This window comes from Amblyraja radiata, chromosome 16, assembly GCF_010909765.2.
Source record: "Amblyraja radiata isolate CabotCenter1 chromosome 16, sAmbRad1.1.pri, whole genome shotgun sequence".
NCBI classification, from domain to species: domain Eukaryota; kingdom Metazoa; phylum Chordata; class Chondrichthyes; order Rajiformes; family Rajidae; genus Amblyraja; species Amblyraja radiata.
In genome coordinates, this window is record NC_045971.1 from 36686007 (window position 1) to 36706607 (window position 20601).

The following is a 20601-nucleotide window of genomic DNA, read 5'->3' on the forward strand; positions in this document are numbered from 1 at the left end:
TGGGTGGGGCGGGGCATGCAGGCATCATGGCGCAGGGCGGGCAGACGTAACGGTGCCAGGTGGGTGGGGCGGGGCGTGCAGGCATCATGACGCAGGGCGGGTGGACGTAACGGTGCCGGGTGGGTGGGATGTGCAGGCATCATGGCGCAGGGCGGGTGGACGTAACGGTGCCAGGTGGGTGGGGCGGGGCATGCAGGCATCATGGCGCAGGGCGGGTGGACGTAACGGTGCCAGGTGGGTGGGGCGTGCAGGCATCATGGCGCAGGGCGGGCGGACGTAACGGTGCCAGGTGGGTGGGGCGGGGCGTGCAGGCATCATGGCGCAGGGCGGGTGGACGTAACGGTGCCGGGTGGGCGGGATGTGCAGGCATCATGGCGCAGGGCGGGCGGACGTAACGGTGCCAGGCGGGCGGGGCGGGGCATGCGGATGTCACTGCCGGGTGGACGACACGGCGCTAGGAGTATGGACACCACGGTGGACGACACGGTGCCGGGTGGGGGGGACGTGCGAACGTCACGGTGCCGGGCGGGCGGACGTCATGTATGTCCAGGTTGGTGCGGCGCCCCCTCACCGTTCCCTCACCCCCTCCCCTCCACACCCCGCCCTCCAGGGAGAACCGGACCCACTTCATGAGGGGAGCGAGGAGAGGAGGAGGAGTGGAGGGGAGTTTAAGAAGCACTGGAATAGACGGTGTGAGCTACAGGGAGGGGTTGAGTGGGCTGGCTCATTAATCCTTGCAGCACAGGAGGATGAGAGGTGGTCTTGTAGAAGTGTATAAATTCATGATGGAAATAGATCGGGTAGACGCACAGAATCTATTGCCCAGAGTGGGGGAATCGAGGACCAGAAGACTTGGGTTCAAGGTGAAGGGGAAATGGTTTGATAGGAACCTGAGGGGTAACTTTTTCACACAAGGGGTGGAGGGTGTATGAAATGAGCTGCCAGAGGAGGTAGTTGAGGCTCCACACAGACAGCACCCATAGTCAGGATCGAGCCTGGGTCTCTGGCGGTGAGGCAGCAACTGTCCCGCTGTGCCACTGCCGCTCAGAAATATATAATGGTTTCTTCCGCCATAAACACACTGAATATGTACCAGTAATGTCCTGTTTGCCCCTTGTTGACCCTCTGTGTTTTTCTCCTGCAGGATTTAGGAGCCGTTGCTGTGGACGGAGAGACGGGGACGTATGTGGCTATTGAGGTCAGCCCCCTCACATCTGCCCGGTGTGCGGGCTGAGCTTCGATGGAGGACCACATGACGGGGCACATCAAGGAGAAGCATTATGAGTGTGACGTGTGTGGCAAGGCCTGGCAGAAGCCAAGCCTGCTGGAGAGCCACCGGCGGGTTCACACGGGAGAACGTCCTTTCGATTGCTCTGATTGTGGCAACAGCTTCACCAGCTACAGCAGTCTGCGGCGGCACAACCGCGTGCACTCCGGAGAGAGACCCTTCACCTGCTCCGCCTGCGGCAAGAGTTTCAAGACAGCGCAGGTCCTGAAGCTCCACCGGCAGGTGCACACGGGCGAGAGGCCCTATGGCTGCTCCACCTGCGGCAAGAGCTTTTCCCGGTTGTCGGGGCTATGGCAGCACCGGCGGGTGCACAGCAGTGAGCGGCCCTTCACCTGCTCCGACTGCGGGAAAGGCTTCAAGTCGTCGTCGGAACTGAAGTTGCACAGGCGCGTGCACACCGGGGAGCGGCCCTACACCTGCAGCGAATGCGGCAAGGGCTTCACCCAGTCCAGCAAGCTGCTGGAGCACCAGCGCATCCACACCGGGGAGCGCCCCTACACTTGCAACAACTGCAGCAAGGGATTCACCCACTACAGCAGCCTGCTGGAGCACCAGCGCATCCATACCGGGGAGCGCCCCTACACTTGCAACAACTGCGGCAAGGGCTTCACCCACTCCAGCAACCTGCAGGAGCATCAGCGCACCCACAGCGGCGAGCGCCCCTACACCTGTGCCCAGTGCGGTAAGGGCTTCACCAGCTCCACCAGGCTGCTGTCCCACCTGCGCACCCACACCGGCGAGCGCCCCTACACCTGCAACAACTGCGGCAAGGGCTTCACCCACTCCAGCAACCTAGTGGTGCACCAGCGTACCCACACCGGCGAGCGCCCCTACACCTGTGCCCAATGCGGCAAGGGCTTCACCAGCTCCTACAGGCTGCTGTCCCACCAGCAGGTGCATGCCGGCGACTGTCCCGTCCCCAGCCCAGTGTGTGGAGAGCTCTTTGCCATGGCCTCCCACGCCTTGTCTCACCAGCGCGTGCACACCAGTGGCCTGCCCTACGACTGTCTGTACTGCGGTGAGGCATTTCACACCTCGCAGGGGTTGCAGCAGCACCAGCGGGCTCACACCAGCAAGCAGCTGCTCCCACTGTGGCAAGAGGTTCAAGAGAGCACGGGGGCTGCGGGAGAACCAGCGGATACACACCAGAGAGAGACCCTTTGAGTTCACTGAGTGTGGCAAGGGTTTCACCCACATGTCCAGCCTGTGGCAGCACCGGCATACCCATAGCAGTGAGCGTCCCTTCCCCTGCCTGTCCTGTGGTAAGGGCTTCACCCGCCTTGACCACCTGCTGGAGCACCGGCGAGTCCACACCGGCCAGCGCTCCTTTACCTGCCCGCTCTGGGGCAGGGCCTTTGCCCGCTCCTCCAGCCTGCTGGCACACCACGACGTGGATAGGCGCTGTTTAGGTAGACACAAAATGCTGGAAGGAATGGGTAATGTTTCAGGTCCAGGCCCTCTTCAGTTTCGACCCGAAATGTCACCCATTCCTTCTCTCCAGAGATGCTGCCTGTCCCGCTGAGTTACTCCAGCATTTTGTATCATTTTTTGTAAACCAGCATCTGCAGTTCCATGTTTTTAAACCATTCTGGGAAACCACTCTGCACCTTCCCAAAGCCTCCACATCAGTCCTGTAATGGAGTGACCAGAACTGTGTGCAATACTCCAAATGCTACCTGACCAATGTCCCTTAAAGCCCCACTTATACATTACTTGTACCCAAATTCTCTCCACAGTCTTTCTTCATATGAAAGTCCTGCCATCCCAGGAATCAGTCTGGTGAACCTTTTCTGTACTCTCTCTATGGCAAGAATGTCTTTCCTCAGATTAGGAGACCAAAACTGTACGCAATACTCCAGGTGTGGTCTCACCAAGTACAACTGCAGTAGAACCTCCCTGACAGAAATGTATAGCTTCCCCCCTCACCACTTCTACTCCGTCCCTCTCCCACACCCCCTCTCTCACACACACTCCATATAACCATATAATAATCACAACATGGAAACAGGCCATCTCGGCCCTACAAGTCCGTGCCGAACAATTCTCACGCACACACACACTCCCTCTCTCACACACGCCCTCTCTTTCTTGCTCTCCCTCTCACACACTCCCCCTCTCTCTCATACACACACTCTCTCTCTCTCTCACACACACTCCCTCTCTCTGCCTCACACACCCTCTCTCTGTCACACACACTCCCTCGCTTCTCTCACACTGGCACTCTCTCGCTCCTTGTATCTAGACTAGGTGTGCATTTCACCTTACACTTGTGCTCGGTCCACCAAGGCCTGCTGAATCTCCTGCCAGTCAACCATTCCCACTCCCCTTCCCACTCCCACACTGATCTTTCTGTCCTGGGCCTCCTGCATTGCCAGAATGAGGTGACGCACAAACTGGAGGAACAGCAGTGTCCAGACCCGACACGTCGCCTGTCCATTCCCCTCCAAAGTGCCGGTATAACTCAACAAGTCAGCCATCCTTGGTGGGAAACGGATGGAGAAGTGTTCCTAACATAAGCCCTCCTTGGTCCAGTCGAGGAGCAGACAGTCAGCAGTACCAGCATCTTCTCATTCATACTGTATCCAAGTGAAAATGCAAAAGTGAGCCAAGCTGCACACAGCCGACAGCTCACAGTGCCAGCTGGCTGCCACTGGCCCAAAAACGTAAAGGCATTTTAAAGTGTTTTTTTCAAAAGAAAGTCTTGACACATTTGTGCATTACATAACAAATAAAGCTAGTTTTTCCTGACCTTACTGTGTTCTTTGGAATTCTTCAGAATTCATGTTGTGCTAACAATAATGAAAGAAAATGCCAACCATCTCCAGAAATGATGAGAAATTATTCTCGCCTCCATGCATATCTGTAGGTGTAGGACATTCAGACACCTCCCCAGCACTACAAGGATAGTTCCTGTGAAAAAGTTAACTGAAAAAGATAGACAAAGTACAAATTCTTAAGACCATACAAAGCTTTAATTTAATGTCTGACGGGTGTAGACTTAGAGACCCAGAGGCAACAGTTTTACATCTGAATCTCCAGCAGCGCACACACAATACCAGAAAACGCGAGTTTATATGCGTACAGAAATAAAACCAATTGCATGATGTAATGTACAAAAACCATCAGCCACCTCCAAATATGGATTTGTTTTTCACTCTTTGACAAAAGCCAGTTACCCCAATGGCATCCTCTGGGCCCCTTCTTATCTGATTAACCTCTTCAATTTACATAAAAAACCTTGCAAGACAGCTGAGAACTATTCAACTTAAGTTTAAAAAAACCCTTGTCACGATGGGAGTTGTGCAAATCCCATCATGCATTACAATTGGCCTTTTACAACAGGAAAGCTTAAATATGACAACAATCAATTAATCACTAACTCTTTCATTCCTCCCTTTTTATCATATAAATGATAACACTACAGTCCTTGGTTAGTACATAGTAAAGGCTTCAGACATTTCATTACATAGATTAATATAATGATCAGCAGTACAATAGATCCATAATGTATTACCATTCCCCATATTCCTCCGAACATGCTAAATGGCCACCATTCTCCACCTTTATTAAAGTTATGCATTTCCTCCCCTACCTCTGTAATCGTCTTTATATCTGCAGTAATATGTGCTGCTAAATCTGTAATGTTAGAAGATTCACCAGGGGTGTAAGTGCAGCATGCACACCCTATAATAGCACAAGTCCTTCCTGTTATCCTATAGGGATATACGACAAAGTGCATCCATTTCAGCCATAATGGATGAAAGAGCCTTTTACTTGTAGGTAAAGATGTCCACCATTTAATTAAATAATTTCTCCAATCCACGGGACATATTAATCAATTCCCGTGATAGACAGGCTGTCCCCATAAAGTGGGGAAAGCAATCATCCAGAATTGCTCTGACTCTGATATACTTCATTTCGCCCTCATCGGGAATATACAATTCAGTTAGATGTTACACAGTTCTCACGTGAGGGACAAAAAATAACAACATCCCATTCAGTTATAGGTTGACCTAATCAATCTTTCCCAGTTCTTCTCATCCCCAGGTAACCATGGGTATGCCCAGAATCCACATACAAAATACGTCCCATGTATTGGACTCAGCGGCCATTTGCACTAACCTTGGTGCAGGTGCTGTTCCTCAAGTATACTCCGTTGCTTCTTCTGACACAATAACAGGTAGTATTAACTGGGCTCTGGGGCAATTCACTAATTTAAGCCATGGTATTTCCCAAACCCTGGTCTCATTTACCTTCCATCCTCTTAAAAAGAGGCCACATACCATTCTTTAAATATGGGTCCTTGACTGCCATTCTGAAGGCACCCATTAGTTGCTTTTTTATTGCGAAACCTGTGCAAGGCCAGAATCTCAGTAAGGTTAAGGGGTATTGTTAATGGAAAGGATACTTCCGGTATGCTGCTTTTTCTGGCTAATTTGTACGCATCATCCTTCGCTTTGATACTATCCCTGATTTCCCTTGACTGGTGTACCATGACACCCAGGTCTCGCTGCATCTCCCCCTTTCCTAGTCGGCCACCATTTAGATAATAGTCTGCTTTCCTGTTTTTGCCACCAAAATGGATAACCTCACATTTATCCACATTATACTGCATCTGCCAAACATTTGCCCACTCACCCAGCCTATCCAAGTCACCTTGCAGTCTCCTAGCATCCTCCTCACAGCTAACACTGCCCCCCAGCTTAGTGTCATCCGCAAACTTGGAGATATTGCCTTCAATTCCCTCATCCAGATCATTTTCACATATCTATAAAAACTTTTGCAGTCAGTTTTTATGTTCCCTGACAGTTTTCTTTCATAATCTATTTTTCCTTTCCTAATTAAGCCCGTTGTCCTCCTCTGCTGGTCTCTGAATTTCTCTTCAAAGTGTAACACAGGTATCAAAGACGTCAAACCTGATTTGTTTTTATCGTAGCAACAAGAATTAAAATAACATATTTACACCAAGGCAATACATAATTTACCCCATGCATTTCAGTCTCTTAAAGGAACCCATACACATACACAACAGAATGTACAAAAGCCATTTACAAAAGGAGTTCATACTATATTTACTTCAAAGACATCTCCTTGTAATCTACTTTCCCTTTTTCTGACAAAACCTTTTTCTTTTCTCACCAAAAACTTGGTTTCAAACAATTTACAAGAAAGATTTTACAAGCCACTATGTTTTATTAGCTCAGGCATTGCTCTGGGAGGACTGAGGTCTCAATTGTGGTTATAAAGTCTTTAAATTGTGAAAGCCTTGTTGAAACGAGAAAATTAAGTTGGAAATAAAACCCGTTACATCATTTTTTCTTCTACCATAGATCTCCACAATGATAGGCAGCGGGGTAGGATGGTCCAATTCCCTGTCAGTCAGGATCCTGGACGCTGTGATTGGACATGATCCAGATCGTGATTGGTCAGATTTCCCGTCACTCAAAGTCTGGCCACACCCACTGAAGTGGCAACCAATCAGTCTCCTCTTTTTTCAAAGTGGCCACACCCAATAAGGTCTCAAATTCATAGAAACATAGAAAATAGGTTGCAGGAGTAGGCCATTCGGCCCTTCGAGCCTGCATCGCCATTCAATATGATCATGGCTGATCATCCAACTCAGTATCCTGTACCTGCCTTCTCTCCATACCCCCTGATCCCTTTAGCCACAAGGGCCACATCTAACTCCCTCTTAAATATAGCCAATGAACTGGCCTCAACTACCTTCTGTGGCAGAGATTCACCACTCTCTATGTGAAACATGTTTTCCTCATCTCGGTCCTAAAAGATTTCCCCCTTATCCTTAAACTGTGAACCCTTGTTCTGGACTTCCCCAACATCGGGAACAAACTTCCTGCATCTAGCCTGTCCAACCCCTTAAGAATTTTGCAAGTTTCTATAAGATCCCCCCTCAATCTTCTAAATTCTAGCGAGTACAAGCCGAGTCTATCCAGTCTTTCTTCATATTAAAGTCCTGACATCCCAAGAATCAGTCTGGTGAACCTTCTCTGTACTCTCTCTATGGCAATAATGTCTTTCCTCAGATTAGGAGACCAACACTGTACACAATACTCCAGGTGTGGTCTCACCGAGACCCTGTACAACTGCAGTAGAACCTCCCTGCTCCTATACTCAAATCCTTTTGCTATGAATGCTAACATATCATTCGCTATCTTCACTGCCTGCTGCACCTGCATGCCTACTTTTAATGACTGGTGTACCATGACACCCAGGTCTCATTGCATCTCCCCTTTTCCTAATCGGCCACCATTTAGATAATAGTCTACTTTCCTGTTTTTGCCGCCGAAGTAGATAACCTCACATTTATCCACATTATACTGCATCTGCCATGCATTTGCCCACTCACCCAGCCTATCCAAGACACCTTGCAGACTCCTAGCATCCTCCTCACAGCTAACACTGCCCTCCAGCTTCGTGTCATCCGCAAACTTGGAGATGTTGCAGTCAATTCCTTCGTCCAAATCATTAATATATATTGTAAATAGCTGGGGTCCCAGCACTGAGCCTTGCGGTACCCCACTAGTCACTGCCTGCCATTGTGAAAAGGATCCGTTTATTCCTACTCTTTGCTTACTGTCTGCCAGCCAGTTCTCTATCCACATCAATACTGAACCCCCAATACCGTGTGCTTTAAGTTTGTATACTATTCTCTTATGTGGGACCTTGTCGAAAGCCTTCTGAAAGTCCAGATATAACACATCCACTGGTTCTCCCTTATCCACTCTACTAGTTACATCCTCGAAAAAGTCTATAAGATTCGTCAGACATGATTTACCTTTCATAAATCCATGCTGAATTTGTCCAATGATTTCACCACTTTCCAAATGTGCTGCTATCCCATCTTTAATAACTGATTCTAGCAGTTTCCCCACTACCGATGTTAGACTAACTGGTCTGTAATTCCCCGTTTTCTCTCTCCCTCTCTTTTTAAAAAGTGGGGTTACATTAGCTACCCTCCAATCCTCAGGAACTACTCCAGAATCTAAAGAGTTTTGAAAAATTATCACTAATGCATCCACTATTTCTGGGGCTACTTCTTTAAGTGCTCTGGGATGCAGCCTATCTGGCCCTGGGGATTTATCGGCCTTTAATGCATTCAATTTACCTAACACCACTTCCCGGCCAACCTGGATTTCACTCAGTTCCTCCATCTCATTTGACCCCCGGTCCCCTGCTCTTTCCGGCAGATTATTTATGTCTTCCTTAGTGAAGACAGAACCAAAGTAATTATTCAATTGTTCTGTAATGTCCTTGTTCCCCATGATCAATTCACCTGTTTCTGACTGCAAGGGACCTACATTTGTTTTAACCAATCTTTTTCTCTTCACATATCTATAAAAACTTGTGCAGTCAGTTTTTATGTTCCCTGCCAGTTTTCTTTCATAATCCATTTTCCCTTTCCTAATTAAGCCTTTTGTCCTCCGCTGCTGGACTCTGAATTTCTCCCAGTCCTCCGGTTGGCTGCTTTTTCTGGCTAATTTGTATGCCTCATCTTTTGTTTTGATACTATCCCTGATTTCCCTTTTATCCACGGATGCACTACCTTCCATATATACCATATAACCATATAACAATTACAGCACAGAAACAGGCCATCTCGGCCCAACAAGTCCGTGCCAAACAATTATTTTCCCCTAGTCCCATCTACCTGCACGCAGACCATAACCCACCATTCCTTTCCCATCCATATACCTATCCAATTTATTTTTAAATGATAAAATCGAACCTGCCTCCACCACTTCCACTGGAAGCTCATTCCACACAGCTACCACTCTCTGAGTAAAGAAGTTCCCCCTCATGTTACCCCTAAACTTCTGTCCCTTAATTCTGAAGTAATGTCCTCTTGTTTGAACCTTCCCTACTCTCAATGGTAAAAGCTTGTCGACGTCAACCCTGTCTATCCCTCTCATCATTTTAAAGACCTCTATCAAGTCCCCCCTTAACCTTCTGCGCTCCAGAGAATAAAGACCTAACTTATTCAACCTTTCTCTGTAACTTAGTTGCTGAAACCCAGGCAACATTCAAGTAAATCTTCTCTGTACTCTCTATTTTGTTGACAGCCTTCCTATAATTGGGCGACCAAAATTGTACACCATACTCCAGAATTGGTCTCACCAATGGCTAGCATACCAAAAGCTTTCTTTACCACCCTATCTACATGAGATTCCACCTTCAGGGAACTATGCACAGTTATTCCTAGATTCCTCTGTTCAACTGCATTCCTCAATTCGCTACCATTTACCATGTACATCCTATTTTGATTTGTCCTGCCAAGATTTAGCACCTCACACTTATATCAGCATTAAACTCCATCTGCCATCTTTCAGCCCATTCTTCCAGATGGCCTAAATCTCTCTGTAGACTTTGGAAATCTACTGATTTATTCTTTTGCCAAACTGGGACTAACAATTGTTGTAGCTCATCCATGCAGTCTTTAAATGCCTTCCATTGCATATCCACCGTCAACCCTTTAAGAATCAATTGCCAGTCTATCTAGGCCAATTCACGTCTCATACCTTCAATGACCCTTGTTTCTGAATTAACAATGTCACTCTCCATCCTAATGAAGAACTCAACCATATTATGGTCACTCTTGCCCAAGGGGCCACACACAACAAGTCTGCTAACTAACCCTTCCTCATTACTCAATAACCAGTCTAGAACAGCCTGCTCTCTCGTTGGTTCATCTACATGTTGGTTTAGAAAACTATCCCGCATACATTCCAAGAAATTCTCTTCCTCAGCACCCTTGCCAATTTGATTCACCCAATATATATGTAGATTGAAGTCACCCATTATAACTGTTTTACCTTTGTTGCACGCATTTCTAATTTCCTGTTTGATGCCATCCCCAACTCCGCTACTACTGTTAGGTGGCCTGTACACAACTCCCACTAGCGTTTTCAGCTACTTAATGTTTCGCAGCTCTAGATTAGATTAGATTAGATTAGATTCGTTTTATTGTCATTCAGACCTTTCGGTCTGAACGAAATTTTGTTTCCCTGCAGTCATACATATAATTTTTAAAAATGGCAAAAACACACAATCAACACAAATTTAACATCCACCACAGTGAGTTCACCAAACACCTCCTCACTGTGGTGGAAGGCAAAATCTTAAAGTCTCTGTCTCTTCCCCCTTTGTTCTCCCTCTGCGCCGAGGCGACGGTTCAAACTCCGCGGGTGGTTGCTGCCTCCGCCGCAACTCCAGGGCCGAGTCGGGTCTCCGCCGCTGCTGCTGCTGCTGCCGCCACCGCAGCTTCTGTGCCGAGCCGGGTCTCCGCTGCTGCTGCTGCCGCCGCTAGAGCTTCGGGGCCGAGTCAGGTCTCCGCTGCTGCTGCTGCCGCCGCCGCAGCTTCTGCGCCGAGCCGGGTCTCCGCTGCTGCTGCTGCCGCCGCCACAGCCTCGGGGCCGAGTCAGGTCTCCGCTGCCGCTGCTGTTGCTGCTACAGCTCCAGGGCCGAGCCGGGTCTCCGCTGCCGCTGCTGTTGCTGCTACAGCTCCAGGGCCGAGCCGGGTCTCCGCTGCCGCTGCTGCCGCCGCCACAGTTTCGGGGCCGAGTCAGGTCTCCGCTGCCGCTGCTGCCGCTGCTACAGCTTCGGTGCCGAGTCCGGTCTCCGCTGCTGCCGCCGCCGCCGCCACAGTTTCGGTGCCGAGTCCGGTCTCCGCTGCTGCTGCTGCCGCCGCCACAGTTTCGGGGCCGAGTCCGGTCTCCGCTGCTGCCGCCGCCGCCGCCACAGTTTCGGGGCCGAGTCAGGTCTCCGCTGCCGCCGCTGCTGCTGCTACAGCTCCGATGTCGCCAGCTCCGCCATTAGGCCTCGGCGCAGACGGAGACGGGGAATACGACCGAAGAAAAAGTCGCATCCCCCGAAGGAAGAGACCAAAACATGTTTCTCCCACCCCACCCACACACATACACAACTTAATAAAACTAAATTAACTAAAACATGACAATGAACAAAACGAAAGAAAAAAAAACAGACGGACTGCAGGCTAATGTCCTTCCTTTCTATTGCGTTAATCTCCTCTCTAACCAGCAACGCTACCCCACCTCCTTTTCCTTTCTGTCTATCCCTCCTGAATATTGAATATTCTTGGATGTTCAGCTCCCAGCCTTGGTCGCCCTGGAGCCATGTCTCCGTGATCCCAACTATATCATAGTCATTAATAGCTATCTGCACATTCAACTCATCCACCTTATTACGAATGCTCCTTGCATTGAGACAGAAAGCCTTCAGGCTTGTTTTTACAACACTCTTACCCCTTATATAATTATGTTGAAAAGGGGCCCTTTTTTATTTTGGCCCTGGATTTGTCTGCCTGCCACTTTTACTTTTCACTTTGCTACCTATTGCTTCTACCCTCATTTTACACCCCTCTGTTTCTACGCTCACACATTTAAGAAACCCTTTCCCTTTAACTCCATCCTCGACTATCCCATTTGACACCCCACCCCCTTATTCAGTTTAAAACCACCCGTGTAGCAGTGGCCAGAATGCTGGTTCCCCACCTGTTAAGATGCAATCCGTCCCTTTTGTACAGTTCCACAGACAAAGATCCACATTCTCATTCTAGGCTTAGCAGTGCAAGGTTGCCTGCCATTATGTTGCTCTGTGCCAAAAGCTATTCAAATCTGGAAGGCAGGTTTGTTTTAAATCTCAATGTTGAATTTAAGAATGTTTCTCTTCTTCTTCTGCCTCAGTCCTTACTCCCTTCCTCTTCTCCGTCTGCCTTAGTCAGGAAATGCTTAATTCTGTCCGAATTTCCCAGCCAATTTCCCTTATTTTGCTTTGTCAGGAAAAAGGATCCCTCCACCTTTTCTCATTTCCTAACCATGTGGTCAGCTTGTAACTTAATATTCTAAATTTCTTATTATACTTAGAATTAAAAAAACATATATGTTGAATGGGGGGTCCTCCTTCAATGTTATCCAGAGTATACCCCATAGATAGATAGAGAAAAAGAGAGAGAGAGAAAGAGAAAGACAGAAAGAGAAAGTGAAAACAGACTTCACAATTCTTTAAAATAAAACAATGCCCCAAGTATTTCAACCAGGCAGGCCCGCTAATCGAGACCCCCAGTTTCTCAACTTGGCAGACTCCTTATCCCTTAAAAAAAGTCCCAAGTATCACAACGAGGCAGACCCGCTAATCGAGACCACAGTTTCTCAACTTGGCAGACTTCTTAACTTTTTAATATACGTCCCAAGTGTCTCAACGAGGCAGATCCGCTAATCGAGCCCCCCAGTTTCTCAACTTGGCAGACTTCTTAACTCTTTAAAAAAACAACGCCGCTTATTTCTCAACCCGATAACTCCTCGCATGTCTCAAAAAGGATAACAAGCCCTTTGTAGAGGGAGAGAGAAAGTGAGAAAAAAAGAAGATAGACAGAAAGAGAGAGAGAGAAAAAAAGCCCAATTCTTTCTTAAAAATACATACAGAAAATACATACGTAAAAATACATATACAATTCACAATTGGTCTTACCTTTGTCTATCTCTAAGAACCTCAGCTGGGAACAGACCAACTTCTGATAAAGAAACAGAGGTGTTTCCAGGAGTGTCTAGGAGTCGGTTACAATGGACCGATAGAGCTTATATTCCTCCCTTTCCAGTCCTGGTAACCTCTGCTCAGTCATCCAGTGGTAGTTCCAGTGAGACCTGCGCGACTACGCCAATGAAAAAGTTCATTTAAAAGGATAGACATACAAATTCTTAAGACCATACAAAGCTTTAATTTAACGTCTGACGGGCGTGGGCTTAAAGACCCAGAGGCAACAGTTTCACGTCTGAATCTCCAGCAGTACACACACAGAAATACCAGAAAATGCGAGTTTATATACATACAGATATAAAACCAAATGCATGATGTAATGTACAAAAACCATCATCCATCTCCAAATATGGAGTTGTTTTTCACTCTTTGCCAAAAGTCAGCCATCCCAAATGGCATCCTCTTGGCCCCTTCTTATTTGATTAACCTCTTCAACTTAAGTTAAAAAAAAACCCTTGTCACGATGGGAGTTGTGCAAATCCCATCATGCCAACAATTGGCCTTTTACAACAAGAAAGCTTAAATATAACAACAATCGATTAATAACCAACTCTTTCACCTGCACTCGGCAAAATTGTTTCGCCGCTGTTGTATTTTATTTATTTCATGGATTTGATTAGATTAAGAAATGTGTCCTTTCCTACAAGTGTCTTTCCTCTGAGGAGTTTCTACAGCAACATGCCCACTCTTGCCTTTATGAAGAGAGTGATAATGTGTACTGCAAGATATGACTCACAATGGATTAGCTGTACAAAATACGATCCATAGATTCAATTGTGGTCAAATCCCAGTGCACACTGTCACCTTTTTCCAATGCAGACGTCACCAATGTTGCAGAAGAAAAAGGGCAATTATTACACACACTGTGCACAACATACTTTTTTGATCGCAAACAATGTTACATTTTGTCTCAGGTTATTCTTCACCAATCCTCACTATTTGAAGCCATTTCAGCCTTCAATGATGAACATTGCTTATCTCTGCTGACAGCAACTTTTAGTTTAGAAACATAGAAAATAGGTGCAGGAGGAGACCATTCGGCCCTTCAAGCCAGCATTGTGATCATGGCTGATCATCCCCAATCAATAACCCATGCCTGCTTTCTCCCCACATCCCTTGATTCCACTAACCCCCTAGAGCTCTATCTAACTCTCTCAAATCCATCCAGTGACTTGGCCTCCACTGCCCTCTGTGGCAAGGAATTCCACAAATTCCCAATCTCTGGGTGAAAACGTTTTTTCTCACCACAGTCTTAAATGGCCTCCCATTTATTCTAAGACTGTGGCTCCTGGTTCTGGACTCGCCCAACATTGGGAACATTTTTCCTGCATCTAGCTTGTCCAGTCCTTTTATAATGTTATATGTTTTTATAAGACCCCCCCCTCATCCTTCTAAACTCCAGTGAATACAAGCCGAGTATTTTCAATCTTTCCTCGTATGACAGCCCCGCCATCCCAGGGATCAATCTCATGAACCTGCGCTGCACTGCCTCAATCTCAAGGATGTCCTTCCTCAAATTAGGAGACCAAAACTGTACACAATACTCCAGATGTGGTCTTACCAGAGCCCTATACAGCTGCAGAAAAACCTCTTTACTCCTATACTGAAATCCTCTTGTTATGAAGGCCAACATTCCATTAGCTTTTTTCACTGCCTGCTGTACCTGCACGCCAACTTTCAGTGACTGGTGTACAAGGACACCCAGGTCTCGCTGTACCTCCCCCTTACCTAACCTAACCCCATTGAGATAATAATCTGCCCCCTTGTTTTTGCCACCAATGTGGATAACCTCACATTTATCTATATACTAGACTAAGTGGGACCCGTTGGGTCCCAGCATCACACGGGAGGATGGTGACCCAATGCAATATTCCACCTCTCCACCAATTCCAATATTTCTGGACAGTGGGGAGGGGGGGAGGGGGGGCTTTCTGTTGCGCTAGTATGGGTGTTGTGGGCCGAAGGGACTTCTCTCCACAGGGCTAGTATGGACATTGTGAGCCAAATGGATTCTTGGGCTGGCAGCTCAGTCACTGGGGCCAGGCAGCTCAGTCATTGAGGGCTGGCAGTACAGTCACTCAGGCCTGGCAGGCTGGCAGCTGAGAAACTGCCAGAAATACTGCCCAAAACAGGTGACAGACTCTGTCAGAGAGAAGGGGGAGAGGGTGGACTGAATGAGTTATTGGGCTGGCAGTTCAGTCACTGACAGCTGGTGGGCTGGCAGTTCACTTACTCACGGCTGGTGGGCTGGCAATGCAGTCACTCACGGCTGGTGGGCTGGCAGTGCAGTCACTCACTTCTGGTGGGCTGGCAGTGCAGTGACTCACTTTATATTATATTATACTGCATCTGCCATGCATTTGCCCACTCACTCAACCTGTCCATGTCACCCTGTAACCTCCTAACATCCTATTCACAATTCACATTGCCACCCAGCTTTGTGTCGTCCGCAAACTTGCTAGTATTGCTCCTAATTCCCTCTTCCAAATCATTAATATATATGCTAAACAGTTGCGGCCCCAACACCGAGCCTTGCGGCAATCCACTCGCCATTGCCTGCCATTCTGAAAAGGACCCGTTCACTCCTACTCTTTGCTTCCGGTCTGCCAACCAATTTTCTATCCACGTCAACACCCTACCCCCAATACCATGTGCTCTAATTTTAGTCATCAGTCTCCTGTGCAAGACCTTATCAAAGGCTTTCTGAAAGTCTACATATACTGCATCCACTGGCTCCCCTTCATCCATTTTACTTGTCACATCCTGAAAAAAAATCCAGATTAGTCAAGCATGATTTTCCTTTCATAAATCCATGCTGACTTGGACTAATCCTTTTACTGCTATCCGCACGCCCCATTATTACCTCTTTAATAATTGACTCCAGCATCTTTTCCCACCACCGAAGTCAGGCTAACTGGTCTGTAGTTCCCTGTATTCATTTGTATTCACTGGAGTTTGGAAGGATGAGGGGATATCTTATAGAAACATATAAAATTATAAAAGGACTGGACAAGCTAGATGCAGGAAAAATGTTCCCAATGTTGGGCAGGTCCAGAACCAGGGGACCATAGTCTTAGAATAAAGAGGAGGTCGTTTAAGACTGAGGTGAGAAAAAACGTTTTCACCCAGAGAGTTGTGAATTTGTGGAATTCCCTACCACAGAGGGTAGTGGGGGCCAAATCACTGGATGGATTTAAGACAGAGTTAGATAGAGCTCTAGGGGCTAGTGGAGTCAAGGAGAAGGCAGGCATTGGTTATTGATTTTGGGGATGATCATTCATGATCACAATGAATGATGGGGCTGGCTCGAAGGACCGAATGGCCTCCTCCTGCACCTATTTTCTATGTTTCTATGCCTTTGGAATGCTTTGTTTTGAGCAAAAGGCGAACAACAACTCCATATTCGGACTTGGCTGATGCTTCTTGGGACATCACTTAATACCATTGATATTGTGCGTACGTGACTTTTGCTGAATCATGTGTAAGGATTCTTTGTTAATTTGAGTGGTATCTTGGGAGAACCAGAAGGGTCATTCAAAAGAATAGAATATAAAAACAAGCTAAAAAGAATAGGACACGTATAAAATATGACTAACGGTTACAGTGCAATGTAAGAAATGAATAATTATTTAATTTAATTAAAGGCAGTGTCAAACAGAAAAGTCTTTAAAAGAACTGAGTGTTGGAGCGGACCTGCATTTTTCTGGAAGTTTGTTTCATATGTGAACAAAACGCTGCTTCTCCATGTTTAGTTCTGAGTCTGGGGACAGAAAGCGGACCTGTCGCAGACCATCTCATAGGTGTGGATGGTTAATAATGTAAGTAAGTAGTAAGTAAGTAAGTAAACTTTATTTATATAGCGCATTTTAAGCCAATTTGCATTGACCCCAAAGCGCTTTACATAATTTAAATAATAATAAGTTCCATTGCAAACCATAGAAAAATAATGTAGCAGAAGATCGATCACAAATGTATTTTGGCCCTAGGCCATTCAGTGCTTTATAAACCAACAATAATATTTTGAAATCAATTATTTGACAGACTGGAAACCAGTGTAAAGAACTAAAAACTGGAGTGACGTGATCCACTTTCCTAGTCTTAGGACTCGATCAGCAGCTTGCGTGATCTAATGGTTGGCACTGGTTTAATAGAGAGAGATGACAAGGATTGATTTGGGTGAGTGGGGGAGTAGAACCCGTACCAGTATCCACATATCCCTACAACGCCCACTGTATGAAGTAGAGAAAACAACAAGTTGCTTAACTGACTACTTAACCATATAACAACCATATAACAATTACAGCACGGAAACAGGCCATCTCGGGCCTACAAGTCCGTGCCGAACAATTATTTCCCTTAGTCCCACCTGCCTGAACTCATCCCATAACCCTCCATTCCCTTCTCATCCATATGCCTATCCAATTTATTTTAAAATTATACCAACGAACCTGCCTCCACCACTTCCACTGGAAGCTCATTCCACACCGCTACCACTCTCTGAGTAAATAAGTTCCCCCTCATGTTACCCCTAAACGTCTGTCCCTTAATTCTGAAGTAATGTCCTCTTGTTTGAATCTTCCCTATTCTCAAAGGGAAAAGCTTGTACACATCAACTCTGTCTATCCCTCTCATCATCTTAAAGACCTCTATCAAGTCCCCCCTTAACCTTCTGCGCTCCAGAGAGCACCAGAAGACACAGTGAACACTCGGCGTGGATCAGATCAGCAATGTAGTGATTGACAAGCATCGGTTTACATGTCAATACCCCATCCCTAATGTCAATGCCCCATCTCTATGCCAGTCAAATTAACGAGGCAGTTTGTGATCACCACAGGTACAGCAGAGTATGCTGAGGTGCCCTCGGAATTGTGGAAGCAGGACTATGAGGTTGCCCCGCATATAACAAAGAAAGTGAACTTCCCATCTCATGCAAAGGATTTAGGAGCGATGGTTTTATTAAGCAGTCAGCCTGGCGGATCCCAACACGAGCCATGAACAATAATTGTCTAATAATTGTACTGTTCGATGTTATCAGTCACCAAGGAGGGTTACTACGCAGCTACGCCATCTTCTGGGGAGGGAGGTAACATCGTATGTGGATCCACATGTGTGGGCAGAAGTCCCGACTCAGGTAGGATGTGTTGAGATTGATCCCATCCACGTAGCTCTCCAGAAAAATGTAGCACTGCCTTCTATACGACAGTGCCCGCTGAAGTAGCAGGCAATAACAAGCAATGATAAATTAATCCAGGGCAACAGGGCATCCTGGTCCAATGCCAATCCTGTAATATGCCTATCCTCGCAGTACCCAAAGCAGGGAAACTGAATCAATATAGATTGGTTCAGGATTTGTGGTCCATTAATGCCATAGTGGAACCATTCCATGCTGTGGTGCCTAATCCAGATCACATTTTAGCCCAGATCCCAGCACAGTCACAGATCTTTTATTTTAAATCAAAATCTTTTTTATTTAGTTTTCAGGACATAACAAAGTGCAAAGTTGTCCATTTGTTACAGACAGAGTGTACGAAAAGAATATATAAAAAACAACGTATGCTAACATATAACAAGACAACAACAATAAAAGAAAAATGAGATACCAAAAATAATCCCTCCCCAGTCACTGCCAGTGAGCATATGCAAATATCAGCCTGTCACAACAACAATCCACGATAAATGAATGGGTAGACTGTTAAGCTGTTAAACTGTGCTTGATTATCAAGCATTTAGTAGACAGTGTGTGAGGCAGGAGGCAGAGAAGGGAAGCACTTGGACCCAAAATGTAGGAGAAAGAAGAAAAAGATAATAAACAGAGAATAAGAGGCGGTGGGTTTCTTAAATGTGTATATTTTAATGCTAGGAGCATTGTAAGAAAGGTAGATGATCTTAGAGCCTGGATTGACACCTGGAAGTATGATGTTGTGACGATCAGTGAAACATAGTTGCAGGAGGGCTGTGATTGGAAACTAAATATTCCAGGATTTCGTTGCTTCAGGGAAGATATTACAGCAGTGCTTTGGCAGGATAGATTAGAGGGCTCGTCTAGGGAGGCTATTTGGGTGGAACTGAAAAGTGGGAAAGGTGTAGCAACACTTATAGGGGTGTATTATAGACCGCCAAATGGGGAGCGAGAATTGGAAGAGCAAATATGTAAGGAGACAGCAGATATTAGTAGTAAACACAAGGTAGTGATTGTGGGAGATTTCAATTGTCCACACATAGACTGGGAAACACATTCTGTAAATGAGCTGGATGGTTTGGAGTTTGTAAAATGTGTGCAGGATCGTTTTTTGCAGCAATACATAGAGGTACCTACTAGAGAAGGGGCAGTGCTGGACCTCCTGTTAGGAAATGAGACGGACAGGTGGCGGAGGTATGCGTTGGGGAGCACTTCGGTTCCAGTGATCACGATACCATTAGTTTCAATATAATTATGGAGAGGGTCAGAACTGGACCTAGGGTTGAGATTTTTGATTGGAGAAAGGCTAACTTTGATGAGATGCATAAGGATTTAAAATGAGTGAATTGGGACATTTTGTTTTATGGGAAGGATGTAGAAGAGAAATTGAGGACATTTAAAGGGGACATTTTAAGAGTACAGAATCTTTATGTCCCTGTTCGGTTGAAAGGAAATAGTAAAAATTAGAAAGAGCCCTGATTTTCAAGGGAAATTGGACACTTGGTTCGGAAAAAGAGAGAGATCTACAATCTCTACAGGCAGCATGGAGTAAATGAGGTGCTTGAGGCAATCTTGGATCTGGTCCTGTGTAATGAAGCAGGATTGATTAAAAATGTCATAGTTAGGGACTCGTTGGGAACAAGTGACCACAATATGGTCGAATTCCATATTCAAATAGAAGGGGAGCAGGTTGAAACTCAGGCTAGGGTGCTTAGTCTAAATAAGGGGGATTATGAAGGTATGAGGACTGAGCTGATCAAAGTTGACTGGGATAGCAGACTCAAGAATAAGACGGTACATGAGCAGTGGTGTACGTTTAAGGATCTACTGTATAACCTTCAAGAAAAATTTATTCCTATGAAGAAAAAAAGGGTAAGGGTAAGAACAGTCAGCCATGGCTCAGTAAAACTATAAAGGATAGTATTCGGCTGAAGGCAAGGGCATATAAGGTAGCCAGAGATAGTGGGAGGGTAGAGGATTGGGAAGCATTTAAAGGTCAGCAAAGAATAACTAAGAGATTAATTAAGACGGGGAAAATAGACTATGAAAGGAATTTAGCGAACAACATAAAAACTAATAGTAAGAGTTTTTATAGCTATATAAAAAGAAAAAGGGTGGCTAAGGTGAACGTTGGTCCATTGGAGGGTGAGACTGGAGAGTTGTTGGTGGGGAACATGGAAATGGCAAAGGCATTAAACGAGTATTTTGTATCAGTCTTCACCATAGAAGACACAAAAAATATTCCAACGCTGGATAAACAGGGGGCGGTAGGAATGGAGGAGCTAAATACTATTAAGATCACCAAGGAGGTGGTATTAGGGAAATTAATGAGACTGAAGGAGGATAAATCCCCTGGGCCTGATGGATTACATCCAAGGGTCTTGAGGGAGATAGCGGTGGGGATTGTGGATGCATTGGTGATAATTTTCCAAAACTCCCTGGAGGCAGGAACGGTCCCAGTGGATTGGGAAATGGCCAATGTAACACCTATATTTAAAAAAGGAAGTAGACAGAAGGCGGGTAACTATAGACCGGTTAGTCTAACATCGGTGGTGGGTAAAAT

At 46.3% G+C, this 20601-nt stretch overlaps 1 protein-coding gene and 2 long non-coding RNA genes across 3 annotated transcripts in view; 1 reads left to right on the forward strand and 2 right to left on the reverse strand.

The window, feature by feature from the left end:
- LOC116982144 overlaps positions 1–1834 on the reverse strand; it is a 17841-nt gene extending 16007 nt beyond the window's left edge. Inside the window, exon 1 of the long non-coding RNA XR_004414368.1 lies at positions 1799–1834. This is a non-coding gene — a long non-coding RNA (uncharacterized LOC116982144). The remainder of the gene's footprint in view (positions 1–1798) is intronic.
- The window catches only part of LOC116982125 (zinc finger protein 501-like), a 10188-nt gene extending 6152 nt beyond the window's left edge, over positions 1–4036 (forward strand). The window contains exon 2 of the mRNA XM_033035449.1: positions 1145–4036. Within this exon, the coding sequence (XP_032891340.1) occupies positions 1241–2452 (1212 nt within the window). The 5' untranslated portion in view covers positions 1145–1240 and the 3' untranslated portion in view covers positions 2453–4036. The remainder of the gene's footprint in view (positions 1–1144) is intronic.
- Positions 4037–12338: 8302 nt separating this feature from the next.
- LOC116982137 lies at positions 12339–12989 on the reverse strand. Its single transcript, XR_004414362.1, has 2 exons — positions 12581–12989; positions 12339–12490 (listed from the first exon to the last, which is right to left on the reverse strand). It is a non-coding gene; the product is annotated as an uncharacterized LOC116982137 (long non-coding RNA).
- Between the last annotated feature and the right edge of the window lie 7612 nt (positions 12990–20601).